Source organism: Chelonus insularis, unplaced genomic scaffold (genome assembly GCF_013357705.1).
Source record: "Chelonus insularis isolate UGA/USDA-ARS -01 unplaced genomic scaffold, ASM1335770v1 contig_348_pilon, whole genome shotgun sequence".
Lineage (NCBI taxonomy): Eukaryota > Metazoa > Arthropoda > Insecta > Hymenoptera > Braconidae > Chelonus > Chelonus insularis.
Genome location: NW_023276512.1, coordinates 82,563 through 95,974, shown reverse-complemented (window position 1 = coordinate 95,974; position 13,412 = coordinate 82,563). Strand labels below are relative to the sequence as shown.

Genomic DNA, 13,412 nt, shown 5'->3' with positions numbered 1-13,412 from the left:
TACGTATTCAACTTCCCGACTCAATGACTCATCGTTCTCCAAAGAAAAAAAGTGTTCACCGTAGCCATTTTGATTACCACCAGCTGTCCAATGTTTTGCTTTTTTTTTTGTTTTTCGTTACCGATAAAGAAGCTAATCACGAAACCGTACGCGCAGCGCCATCACACGACAATCTAGATTTACCTGTTCCAACCTATAAAATTATAAAGGTGTGGCGATGAATACGAGGGGGAATCGTTGGCTTATGTTGACGATTAAAGTGAAAGAGAGTGGGAGAACGCGAGAGTACAAACGATTGAGTGTTCCAGTTAAAGTAGTGACTCTGCCGCATGCGGCAAATAAAAATGGACACTCTGAAGGTGTTGATTCTAAAAGGGCGCGTCACTTTCCTTTGTGTTTCACTTTTAACAGTTGTAAACTGTCAAGAAGGTGTGTACACAGGAGGCCAATATAACCGTGAAGGAGTTTATGTACCACCAGGAGCACCAGGTTATCATACATATATCTACAAAGATCGAAGGTATGGCTATCAACCTAGCTATTTGGATCCTATTTATAACAGGGGTCCAACTCGTGCTCCTGAAGATCGATATCGTTTTGAGGTAAGTTTGAAAATTCTTATCATCTTCTTATCACGTTGCTTTTAATCACTAGATAGACCACTTGATGATGAGATAATTCACGTCACTCATTTAATTACTCATCAACGTTAGAAAGTTAACATTCTCATGACTCGTGACTAGTGAGCATAAAAACATACATCCTGAGTTTAAACAATTATTAAATGAGTAATGTGGTACAATAATATTCATTTGTTTCATGTTCGTGACTCTAGGAAGAGCCATCGAGGTATCCACAGTATCCGGGAATTCTTGGTGGTTGGAGGGAAGATCTCCAGGGCAAACAACGTCCAGATTCGAAAAAATATGAAAACACTAGGAATGTTTTTGTTAGGACTAATCATGGACAGGTCCAAGGTTTCAGGGTTCAACTATATGATAATCCAGAAGCACATCATCGACCTTGGAATCTACCGGTTGAGAAAGTTACAAAGCAGGTTGATGTCTTCTTGGGGATACCTTACGCTATGCCGCCTGTCAAAGATGGAAGATTTAAACCACCTAGACCTAACAGGTTGGTTGGTTGGTACTTACTATGAAGAGAATGGTTGAGTTTAAATTATTCTAAAACATGAAGTAAACAGTGTGAAAATAATTTTCGAGTGTTTAAAAAGGTCAACATTGGGGTAGTAAATGAGAAATGTTTATCAGGTAGATGGAGATCATGCTGGTTAGCAGTAAGTTGCTTTAGGAAAGTCCAGCTAAGTGGGCGTTATTAACATTGAGATTAAATTCGACCTTGTGACAAAAGACTTTTTACAGAAAGTTGAAAGCACTCTAAAAAGAAAACAGAGTGATGAGTGAAATATGTTGAATGAACATGAGTAACATTGATATGTTTTCTTTAAATACTATTATTTACCTAAGAAAGGTCTATTGATTGAAGATTGCGAATACTTTGGAGATGTTTTGATGATGAACCAAAAGAAATTTGTGCTTTATCATTGTAAATGAAATATCTAGAATATTACCAAACCTAAGCATTATTTTTACAAGAGAAAACATTGAAGATTTAGATTATTCATAATTGAACCTAAAATATAATAAATTATTTACACGAATTTATGTTTATAAAATACTGAATGATTTTTCACATCAAATTTCACTCTGTATTCTGAAGTATTAATTTGAATGCATTAAAAAATACTTGGTTATAGAGTTAGATGGTCATGTTGATAGTTGATGGAATTGTTGCTAGCAACACACGACTGATTTGTTGATTTTTAAATTTTCTGACCAAGACTGAAGCTGACCAGACGTTTTTCTTTTTCATTAATATTTTCTATCATCTTCAATGAGCATTTTAATTGCTTTTAAAACTCATCAATTATTAAAACTGTTAAGTAAAAAGACTCTTTTTTATTATATTTAATTATTTATTAGAAAATTATATCCAACTCATTACATCTTCTCTTGTCTATGACAGAAAGTCAACTGACTCCAGAACAATTGAGTCAGCAAGACTGCCAAACTTCTACCAGACATTGTAGTCAATTATATAAATATAAATACACTAAGTATTCAACAAAAACAAAATACTATTACCATTAATTGAAGATTTATTCCCAGGAAACATTTACATTATTTTTTCTTGGTTGTTAAAGAGCTCATTTAGAGAGTATTGTGAGCATCCAGTGTACACGTGTGAACATAAAGAGTGTCTATATTTGGATATACTTGATGTTTTACTAAAAATAAATACTTGTAGGAGCTGGCAATTATTGCAAGCTGTTGACTGGGGTCCAGCATGTCCTCAACCAAGTAGCTATACAGGAGCGACCAAGGGGATTCGTGATGTTGATGAAGACTGTCTTTATTTGAACGTCTTTACTCCTACAGTAAGTTTTTTTTTGTTATTAATTTATTAGAATATCTAATAAAGATAGAACATCATTTCATCATCAAGCTTATCTCCTTGAAATTCATTAAAACTATCTTTCTAACATTCTGATTACTTCTAGGTTGAATCAGGAATCCCAAGACTTTACCCCGTGATGTTCTACATCCACGGTGGTGATTTCACTCATGGCGCGAGTAATTTATTCCTTGGTCACATGCTAGCAGCTTTCTTTGAAGTGGTTGTCGTCTCGATCAACTACCGTTTAGGAGCACTAGGCTTCCTCAGTACTGGTGATGAAAACAGTCCTGGTAACTATGGAATGCTAGACCAAGCAATGGCTCTTCAATGGGTCTATGACAACATCAAAGTCTTCAACGGTGATCCAGAAGCCATCACCTTATTCGGTCCAGGTGCGGGTGCTGCAAGTGCTGGGCTACTTATGGTAGCACCTAGAACTCGCCACTTGGTCTCGAAAGTCATCGGTCAGTCAGGATCACCTCTAGCTGACTGGGCTTTCATTGTCGACCGATACCGGGTGCAAAACACATCTAGAGTTTATGCAGAACTGCTAGGATGTCCGATAGAAAGCAGTTGGAAACTTGTTCAGTGTCTGAAAGACGGTCGGAGTTTCCTAGATCTTGGAAACTCTGAGATCAAACCTCATGTTGGGATGTTTCCGTGGGCTCCAGTGCTTGATATCAACTTCACAGTGCCTAGAGACAACTGGTACGAAGACTGGAGAGCTTCTGATTGGCATTTTTTCACAGAAACTCCAGAGGAAAGCATCAGGTCTAATAAATTCAAACCTGGTATTGCCTATATGGCTGGTGTAACTACCCAGGAAGCTGCGTCTATTGTGTTCCAGAATGATACCTTAAGAAGACGACAGTATAGAATAGATCCCGAGACTTTTGATAAACAGATCTGGGATTTTGTGATGAGATACAATTATACCATCAATTCATATGGAACCTATGAAGCTATCAAGTATATGTACACTTTCTGGCCAGATCCAAAGAATATCACCTTAATTCGTGATCAGTATATCAACTTACTCTCAGACTTCCACTATGTAGCACCTTTCGATCAAGTGGCTAAGTTACTGGTGGAGAAAAAGGTACCAGTTTATTTATATATACTCAACACCACTGTAGAAGCTTTGAATTTACCACACTGGCGACGAGTTCCTCATAACATTGAACACCTGTGGCTCAGTGGTGCTCCGTTTATGGACACGGAATTTTTCCCAGAGGAATGGAAAGTTGATAGAAATAAGTGGACTGATAGTGATAGGAATATGAGCTATTTCTTTATGAAAGCTTATTCCAATTTCGCTAAATATGGGTAAGTAATTTCATTTTCTATTTATTCATTCAATTATGTAATGTAATTATGTAATTATCAATAACCTTCTTTTTTTAATAATTATTATAGAAATCCTACACCATCTCAGATACTAGGATTGCACTTTGAGGAAGCAAAACAAGGATACCTGAAGTATTTAAATATCAACACAACTTATAATAGCTCCATTTTATTTAATTACCGTCAGACTGAGAGCGCATTTTGGACTCAGTACTTACCAACAGTTATTGGAAGATTAGTTCCAACTTATCCACCTGTGACTGAGGTAAATATATACCTGAGTTAAAATATGAAACGTGATTTAGACTTAGTTTCTTTGATTTTAAAGAGTGCTGAAGAATTAGGAGTGAAGTCCAGTCTGAAAAGTCATGAAATCAGGATTTTTCAGCATGGCTAAAAATTTCAGGAAATGTTTTTAGAATTGCTAACAACAATTAGTGATAGTTGGAATTGTGCTCCAACCTGGACAATAAGTAAAATGATTAAAAACCATTTTTAAATCCAGTTTTTCGTGATTATCTCATTAAGTATGAAAGATACGAAAAAAAGTGTCAAACAAAAATTAAAGATCTTTTAATTTTACATAAAAAAGGTCCTTACACTTTAGCTCCTATCTCCAATAGTTTAGCTGTAAAATGATGATAAAGATGGAAAAATAGCACCAGGTAGTATTTTCCACTTCATTGGAGTTCTCGTTATGATCTCTAATTGTTTACAGTAATCCTAAAATTATTTTCTTGAATTTCTAACCATGCTGATAGATCCTATTTCAACAAACTCACTGGACTGTTTTTAAAATTTATCATCCAGATATCAATTGTTAAACATTGTCCAACTTTTATCACAATTATTATCAAAAGTTAACCTATTTAAAAATTTTTTTAGTATTGGTGGGAACCTAAACAACCGCTCCAGATAGCTTTTTGGTCGATGTCGGCCATGTGTCTGCTTCTTATCGTCCTATGCGTTGTTTGCTGTATGCTATGGCGCAACGCCAAAAGGTAAGAAAAGGTAAACAGAACCGTTTCATCCATACTTGAACCATTAATGCATGGAGTGAAGGGTTCTAATACCACTAAAGTATAGAAAACACCAAGTAGAAATTAATATAACTAATCATTTAAACTAATTTTATCCGCAATCTCAGTAAAACGAGAGCTGCGAGGATATATGCAGGTGAAGTATTGCATTTTTAATTGATTGAAATTAAAAAAAAAAAAAGCTTTTTTATTTTTTATCACGACTTAAACACCATTTTTTTTTTGTCATGGACCACGTTTGTGCACTGGATTTGTTGATTTTATAGGGTCTTTATTAACGCATATACTCCACAGTTTATCAGTTTTTTCAACAATCATCTAAACTTTGTTATTTATTTGTTTTATAGACAATCTGATCACTACTATAGCGGGGACATCTTGATGGTACGAGACGACGACCATTCGGAGGGAATCGAGAATATGACACGAGCATCAAAAGATAATTTGTACGAATATCGTGACACTCCACCCATGAAAACAAGAATGCCACGTCAGAATGAACAAAAATTACAAGAAAGATTGGCACAAAATCGAAAATTCAGCTCAACACCATCACTAAGAAGTAACTCCAATATGTCGTTAAAAGACATGAGAAGTGAAGGCTTCGTCACGAGTTCACCGAATGGTCAACCCAAGCTAGGAAAAGCTTCTAGCCAAACAACATTGACTAAAGTTAAAAATAAAACTCACGTTGTTCAAGGTGTTCCTCAAACTGCCGTATAAAAGACAACGATTACTTTAGGTGTATTAATTACTAGGATAAAGAGATAGTGATTGATTGTGTAATTAAATCCTGAGGTATTTCGACACTGATCTCATCAACGAATTTCTTCACACGAGTAATCATCTTCGATTTAAGAAATTATTCCATTGACATTACTTCTGAGCTAGAAGTAGTTTGATTCCGTCCATTTAAACAGCTAATCAAGTGATTATCGGGTTATTAATTCATTGATTAGTTAATTAATTCTGTCACGAAAAGGTAATGGACTTTTAAATATGGAGTTAAGTTTATTAAATAAAATTCCTCCAAAGTGGATTATTAATTAATTAATCAATAACTATGTTCAGCAGAATTTTATGTTATGGTCGCTGAATGTAATAAAAAAATCGTTATATTTTGTTTAACTTCTTGTAAAGAAGTTACTTTTTTTTCTTTATTCATTGAAGAGAATTTATTTGAGTCAAAATTTATATAAATATTTATATCAAAATTACTTTTAAGATAATCTAATTTTTGTTTTGATCATAAATTTATTTAAATTTGCCCTAGGGAAATATTATTTTGGTTCTAGGGCAGTCTTTTTTTATTTTTAATTATAATAGAGCGTCATTATAATGCAAAATTAATGAAATTAATCGAAAAAAAGTGGGCATTCTTTTAGTTGTATGGAATTTTTTATAAATAAGGCAAAATTTACTTTATTGCACTGAAAAATGTAATAAAATTTCTAATCTGCTTGGGTAAATTTTACTACACTGCAAACCTAAGTGTTTAGTTTCTAAACACTTAAAGTGTTTACAATGTTAAATATCATAAATGCTATAGTTTGTTTATGGTGTTCAACATTGTAAACACTTAGGTGTTTAAATATTAAACACTTTATGTGATTTATCACTAAACACTTGACTATACTGCAGGTGTGTAATTACAAATTAAGACAATTCATGACTTTGTGCAAACACAATCACATTAGGAATTTTAAAATCAACACACTTGGAAATGAAGTGTGTCTTTTTGATTAATCAAAATATATAATTAACTCTAAGATCCAAATCCAGCTGATAGTTTTTATTAGCTGAGATGATGTTTTAAAGTTGGAATCCTTGCCATTATATTGCCGAGAATATTTTGGTTTACATCTTAAAGAAGCCATTATAATAAAAATTAAAATTCAGTGCTAACACTGTAAATCCAAGGTGTGTTACAATAAACCATATCTACACGTGTTCAATGTTGAACTCTGTAAACAAACTAAAGATTTTAACACGCCTTGAAGTGTGTTAGAAATGACTACAAAGTTCTATAGTTTGTATGTAGGAATTAAACATTGAACATACCCAAAGTGTGTTAAAATAACACACTTTTGATTTACAGTGAATACAGTTGCTAATTTATTTAATAAATTTGGCACTGGTGGTCAGTGGATAGTTACTCTTTCATAGTACTATTGAATTTTCTTTTACAGTCTAATGTCTAAAATAATTTTCTGAATATTGCGGATTGATGATTGTTTATCATTGTTATATTTAACGAATATAACTTGAAATACTGCTAAACATTGTCCAACACAAATGCAATATATATAAGATGTTTTTATATGTACTAGATTAAGCTTTTGTACTATATTAGTATTACATCAATAGTATTATGTAATGCCTGATCAAAAAATCGTTTCGATAAAATGATAAGAAGTTAAACTTTATACAAAATAATACTTCAAAGTGTTCTTATAATGATAAGTGATGTATCAAATACATCGTTACCATTTTATATTTTATTAAATAATATAATTATTAATAACAATTTTATACGCAAGTGTAGCACAGAGATTTTTATACATGATATTATAAATATTATATAAAAAAAAATGCAAATTTTTGTTATAATTTGCTCCATTTTTGTATATTTTAAATGGTGCATATTTATTGTTTTTTTTTTTGGTTTTTATTATTATTTTTTACAAGTATTAGAAATATAAAAATTTATCAAAAATGTACTAGATTATGAATTATAGTAACACTTATAAATTATTTATATTATACTATTATTAATTATTTTTTTTTCTTCTATTTAAATTAAAAAAAATAATAATTTACAGTAAAATCTTCGTATGTTCCATCACTGTCTGGCTAATTTATAAAATATGAGTACATAATTATGTCACCAATGAATAAAAGTTCAATTTTAAATAAATAAAATGTTATCAACATGATTTATTATCTTTTTAATGCACAGGGCGCAAAATAACTATTTTCCGTGCCAGCATACTGGGCGTAAAATGGTTCTTTCTTGACCTAGGCTGCTTATCTCTTTACATACAGAAACTAAATGCCTGTACTAAAGTAAGCACTCAATCTCAATGGATTCTTTAAATTTTATTATGTATGGCTTGACCTATTGTTTATTTTATATTCAAAACTCAGCACTTAGTCTTGAAAGGGCCATAAAACTGAAGTAATCCTACCTCAATCCTAAACAGATGACAATTTTTTATTACTTTCGACACACTGTTAATATTAAATCAAGTTTAGAAAAGAGAGCTGAATTTCACTTTGAAAATTGCAATGTAACAATCAATTTAATTAATGAAAATAAATAAAGTTATTGGCAAAAATGGACTTGTATAATCTACTTTGACAATAATTCCAATATAGATTTAGCACCCTTAGCATTAAAAAATAGTATGTGCATCTCGGGCAGCAATTGCTGATTCTCGGCTCATGTGAATTTAGCTTCCTCGATTCGCTCGGGACTAAAACTCACACTCGTTGGGAATCAGCAATTTTGCGCCCTTGATGCACAATGTACTATTTTCTTTATCATCTTCTATGCTTGATTTTTTTCTAATGAATCATTTCCATCAGTCATGCAAGTATAACTGACACATTAAAAAAAAACAGAAATTGAAGATACATAGATTTTACTGTAATTAACATTTCATGTTCTACAATCACTTGATCACTTTATTTATTCATTCATGGGACTTTCAGAAGACGATTGCAATTGAGTGTGAGGTACCTTTAAATCACCAAGTTTGACTAAACCAAAAAAGCTTTTATCTTTTTGGAATAATGTGTACCTAAATATTCCAATATCTTTTAGCACTAAACGATCACCACTATGGAGGAAAGTGACCTGGGCTGAGAAGCAGGAACGACTTTTGTGACCAGTTCCTGGACTGTAAGCCTATGAAGAAGAAGAAAGAGAATATTATTCATTGATATATTAAGATATAATTGAAGAGATAAAACTTGGTCTAAATGATTGGATTAATTTTAAAAATTCTCAAGAGTTAAAGAATGGCTTGGAGATCATGGGACTTGTTGAAATAATTTTCTGGATGTTTAATTTAGTAGGAAATACAGCAATAGAAAAAGAAGTAGGGCAATAATTACTGCTAGTTGAGTGAATAAAACTGTCCTAGTGTTAATTATATCTATAACACCATGTAGCTTAATGAAGACTAGCTATGTAGTAAATGGTCTTATTCATTTTATAACACTCTAAATGCATAAGAAATTTTTCAGAGTAATTTTTGTCTGAAGCCTCAATTCTAAATAATTATCATAAGAATTTTTATCTCGTATTTTTCTGAACACCAGGAAGCTTTCCTGGGGAATTTACTCTGAGAAAGTTTCCCAATGTCTTTTTTCGCAGGATATATATATTATTTAATCGAATTATGTGATTTTAAAAAGTACATTGAAAAGGTCTATTCAATAACACTAGGTAAATCAGTTCTGGACAAACTATTGCTTCGTCGAAGTGAAGAAAGAAAAGGAAAGATTTAGTGTAGAGTTCAGGAACTTTCTCTTATTTTTACGGTAGCTGGAGGTTTACCTGGAGATTGCTAGGGAGTTGGAAATACGAGTTTACGCAATCCTAATGGAGTAATATAAACAACATGCTTTAGAGTTGGTGAACAAAACCAGCCAAACTTGGTACGAATCTTTCGACTGGGCAAGCTTTGTTTGATAGCTTTTTAGCATTTGCTAGCATGGCTTTTTATCTATCCAAGTAGCCAAAAGAGCCTGTTCTTGCTCCTAAGCCATCACTATTCTAGGTAAATCCACGGCCACTGTGGAAAATGAACGAAAAAAGTATTGAGTTCACATTGACATTTTGTGTTAGTCTTTTTTCCTTTCTTCCCTGAAGATTAAAGTTTACTTAACATTGTTCTATAAAACCGGAAATAATAAAAATAGATCGTTATTATATAAAACTCGGGCAACTTTTGACTTTCTTCAAAACAAGTGGGTATTAGGTATCATATTCTTTGTCTACCTGATGAGCAAAATGAACAGAGATTATCCACCTGTGTGCTAGAATGGAGAAGGGACAACCCTGACTTCTAGGTCGTTAGAAAGAGACATAAAGGTTCCAATGCGGGTTTAGTTATTATCTCACTCACTCTTAGGGTAGCTAGCAAATATCTCAGAATTGATTGAGCAAAGTTTGCCCACCTGTGGACTAGAAGAGGGTTGGGCAGTACTACTGTGTTTTCATGGTTTTTCATAAGAGGGAGAGAGAAAGACTCTGGGTTAGTAGTTCAATCGCCAAATTCGTGAAATTAGGTTCTTTCAGCATGACTGAAACTTTTAGAAAATACTTTTAGGATTACTGTAAACAATTAGAGATCATAACGAGAATTCCAATGTAGTGGAAAATACTACCTGGTGCTATTTTTCCATCTTTATCATCATTTTACAGCTAAACTATTGGAGATAGGAGCTAAAGTGTAAGGACCTTTTTTATGTAAAATTAAAAGATCTTTAATTTTTGTTTGACACTTTTTTTCGTATCTTTCATACTTAATGAGATAATCACGAAAAACTGGATTTAAAAATGGTTTTCAATAATTTTACTTATTGTCCAGGTTGAAGCACAATTCCAACTATCACTAATTGTTGCTAGCAATTCTAAAAACATTTCCTGAAATTTTTAGCCATGCTGAAAAATCCTTATTTCACTTCTGAAATGACTAGACTGGGATAAAAATAAAAGAAAAGCCCATAGTAATAAAAACCACCCATTATTTACCATGCATTGCAAAATAGGTTTCCCATTAACCAGCAAATGGAATCCATTTTCATCATGTTCATCAAGATAATGAATTTGCGCATACACAAGATACAATCCAGTTTCATGAACAGTTAATTTTCCATCTCTAGATAATGAAAAATGACGTTCCATTTGAAAATCATCCATCCAATCACTTGATCTCCAAGCTTTAAACACTCCTTCATTGTGTCGTGCTCTACCATTGCCAGTGTGCTCATCGTCTTCACTAAAAAGACTACTGTCTGCTCCGTAATGCGCAGCAAATATTTGTCGAGACATACGTAAATGTCTTTTTGCTAATCCTCGAGTGTTAGCTAGTTTTTTTGCATCATCTGGCGCCTGAAATCCAAGAATAAATAAAATAGAGATATTTTTTGATTTTGGATTATTTTTTATCACCTTACCTTTCGATAAACACGTTCCTTTTTAGCTTTTTTAATAGCAAAATATTTTTTATCATCATGAATCAGTGATTTTCTTCCCTTTTTCATCATCTCCATTCCAACATGACTTAGGTTTTGACCTAAATTTATCTCCGTGTTATTTATTCTGCTGTAAATAAATCGTTTATGTCTTTGGCCATCATCCACAGCTTCTAGAGTTTTATTTTGATTCTCATGAAAACTTTTTCGTAACTCATCAGCTTTTTTTATCTCTAAATCTCTAATAGCTTCTAATATTTTCTGCAAATCTTCATCTTCAACTTGTGGACTTGGTGTTGATGAACCTTTCGATTTATAATCATCGTAATCATCATCATCATCATCATCAAGATCTTGACTAGAATCATCATCATCATCATCATCATCATCATCATCATCATCAGTATCATCGTACCACTGGAAGATGAAAAAATAAAAATTTTTAAATTTCACAATTCTTGGAAAATATTTCTATGTGTTAATTTAATTAATAGGGATAAATCTCAAGGCTACATCTGATTTTTAAGATCAATCATACCGGCATCGCCCACGTTAATTAAACTTGATTAATTATTTCATAAACCTACTCTTAATCATGTCACTTTTTTCATCAAATCATTCCTTCAATGGTCTAATAAAAATACTATGAAATAAAAAGAATGATATTTATGTAAAAATATCACTCCAAAATGAGGCTTCAGAATTTTTGATAAACTACTTTAAAATACTATGTTTAGTATATTTAAAGTTTGATCAATCTTATAATTATTTACAACAATAAAATACTTTAGTGGTTGATAATAAATTGATGATAATTTTTCTAATTATTTTCAGTGAGTAATAATGATACTAGACAATGAGGTTTTTGGATTAGTTGGCTGATTGAATCAGTAAAAATGATGAAGGTTTATTTGAAAGTGATGGTCCGTAATGTCGTACATGTCGATATTTTGTTGATTATTTATCATCATCCAGTCTACCCTGAGCATGTACTCAAATAAGTCAATATATTTTTAAAATAAAAATAAAAGTAAACATGATTATTTCATCTCGACATGTAGATATTACTAGTGTTTAATTAACAGAATAGTTTACTGGCCATCAACTGTTCTTACTTATTCTATAGAATTGATATTATTTTTGTTTAAAGACCAGTGAGTGAGCTTTGATATGAGTTTGATAAGAATCGGATGAATTGAATTGTTCACTGATTCAATCAGCACAATTGACTGCGTCAATCACCAGATGTTTATTTCACTGATTCGACCAGTAGAACTCTACTAACTTCCATCGGCACACTTAATAATACTCCAATCAGTAAACATCCACTGAATATCACTTGACAATCACTTATTCATTCTCAAAGACTACAATATCCCCTCCAAAAAAAATTCAAACCTCATTTTGGAACCCATTTTAACCTTCAGACAATTACCAAAAAAGTATCAAACCTGATCTTCAAATGCCATCAACCTATCCAAAAAACTTTCATCATAAAACTGACGTCTGAGTGTCTCCAAGTCCTGTTTAATAATCTCAATATCTCTTCTATTATCCAACACTCTTGATAAATTAAATGTCTCAAATATCACACAAATGCATACTAAAATAATGATAAATACATTCAACATAACATTCTTGTTTATTCGTATACAAATATGATTCTTATTAAATCCCTGCTCGATATCTGAAATACTCAAGTTCTCACGAGAACAGTTCAAAAACAATCTTCTTTCTTCACGTGAATTTGACTTCTCCAATTGTCTTTCTTTACTTTTAACACCAGAATTTGAATCCATTTCTCCTCTCGCTGACACCGACATTGTCCCAATTATCTCCAAAACTCTTCAACAAATTATAACCTCCAATTCTAATTATATTTCTTCACAAAAAACTCCAATTCCTCTTGCAATTTCTTCACCCCAAGTGATTGGAAAATCCCGGCGCCATTTTTCCACATTTTTTTTAGGTTCTCCAAACTCAATGTTGATATCAAATTAACTATAAAATATTAATTAAAAATAATTCCAATAATAAATGACTCAACAATAGTGTGTTTTATTTATAAAAAAATAAACTTGCTTCTTAGACCGATGAATTTTGACGACTGTCGAGTCCAAGAGATGAGTCAAATCTTAACGAGACTCTTCTCCCCATCATTTAGAGAGCGACACTAGCGCCATAATTTTTTTTTTTTATTATTCTTCTTTTCTTTGCTCTACATCAAGATATCACAGCAAATTATCTCGTTAAGCTTCAAATGTACAAGAAATTCATTTATTATTATTTGTTTAAATTATTAACCTCTAAAGGAGGTTATGATGATAAGCTGACAAATGC

General features: G+C 32.2%; 2 protein-coding genes across 3 annotated transcripts; one reads left to right on the top strand and one right to left on the bottom strand.

Annotated features, from left to right (window-relative positions):
* Positions 1 to 21: 21 nt before the first annotated feature.
* Gli (carboxyl ester lipase-like protein Gli) lies at positions 22 to 6,043 on the top strand. 2 transcript variants are annotated; one of them, XM_035082648.1, is made up of 7 exons: positions 22 to 602; positions 836 to 1,134; positions 2,329 to 2,458; positions 2,582 to 3,804; positions 3,895 to 4,090; positions 4,711 to 4,826; positions 5,213 to 6,043. In XM_035082648.1, the coding sequence occupies exons 1-7, from the start codon at positions 330 to 332 to the stop codon at positions 5,586 to 5,588; spliced, it is 2,613 nt and encodes an 870-aa protein (XP_034938539.1). In that variant the 5' UTR covers positions 22 to 329; the 3' UTR covers positions 5,589 to 6,043. The 2 variants fall into 2 exon arrangements, with proteins under 2 accessions (XP_034938539.1, XP_034938540.1); XM_035082649.1 differs by having other exon boundaries at positions 4,711 to 4,836; positions 5,213 to 5,341.
* A 1,651-nt stretch (positions 6,044 to 7,694) lies between these two features.
* On the bottom strand, positions 7,695 to 13,202 carry egr (TNF superfamily member 12 eiger). Its single transcript, XM_035082667.1, has 4 exons — positions 12,524 to 13,202; positions 11,055 to 11,489; positions 10,630 to 10,989; positions 7,695 to 8,775 (listed from the first exon to the last, which is right to left on the bottom strand). The coding sequence occupies exons 1-4, from the start codon at positions 12,893 to 12,895 to the stop codon at positions 8,557 to 8,559; spliced, it is 1,386 nt and encodes a 461-aa protein (XP_034938558.1). The 5' UTR covers positions 12,896 to 13,202; the 3' UTR covers positions 7,695 to 8,556.
* Positions 13,203 to 13,412: the final 210 nt, after the last annotated feature.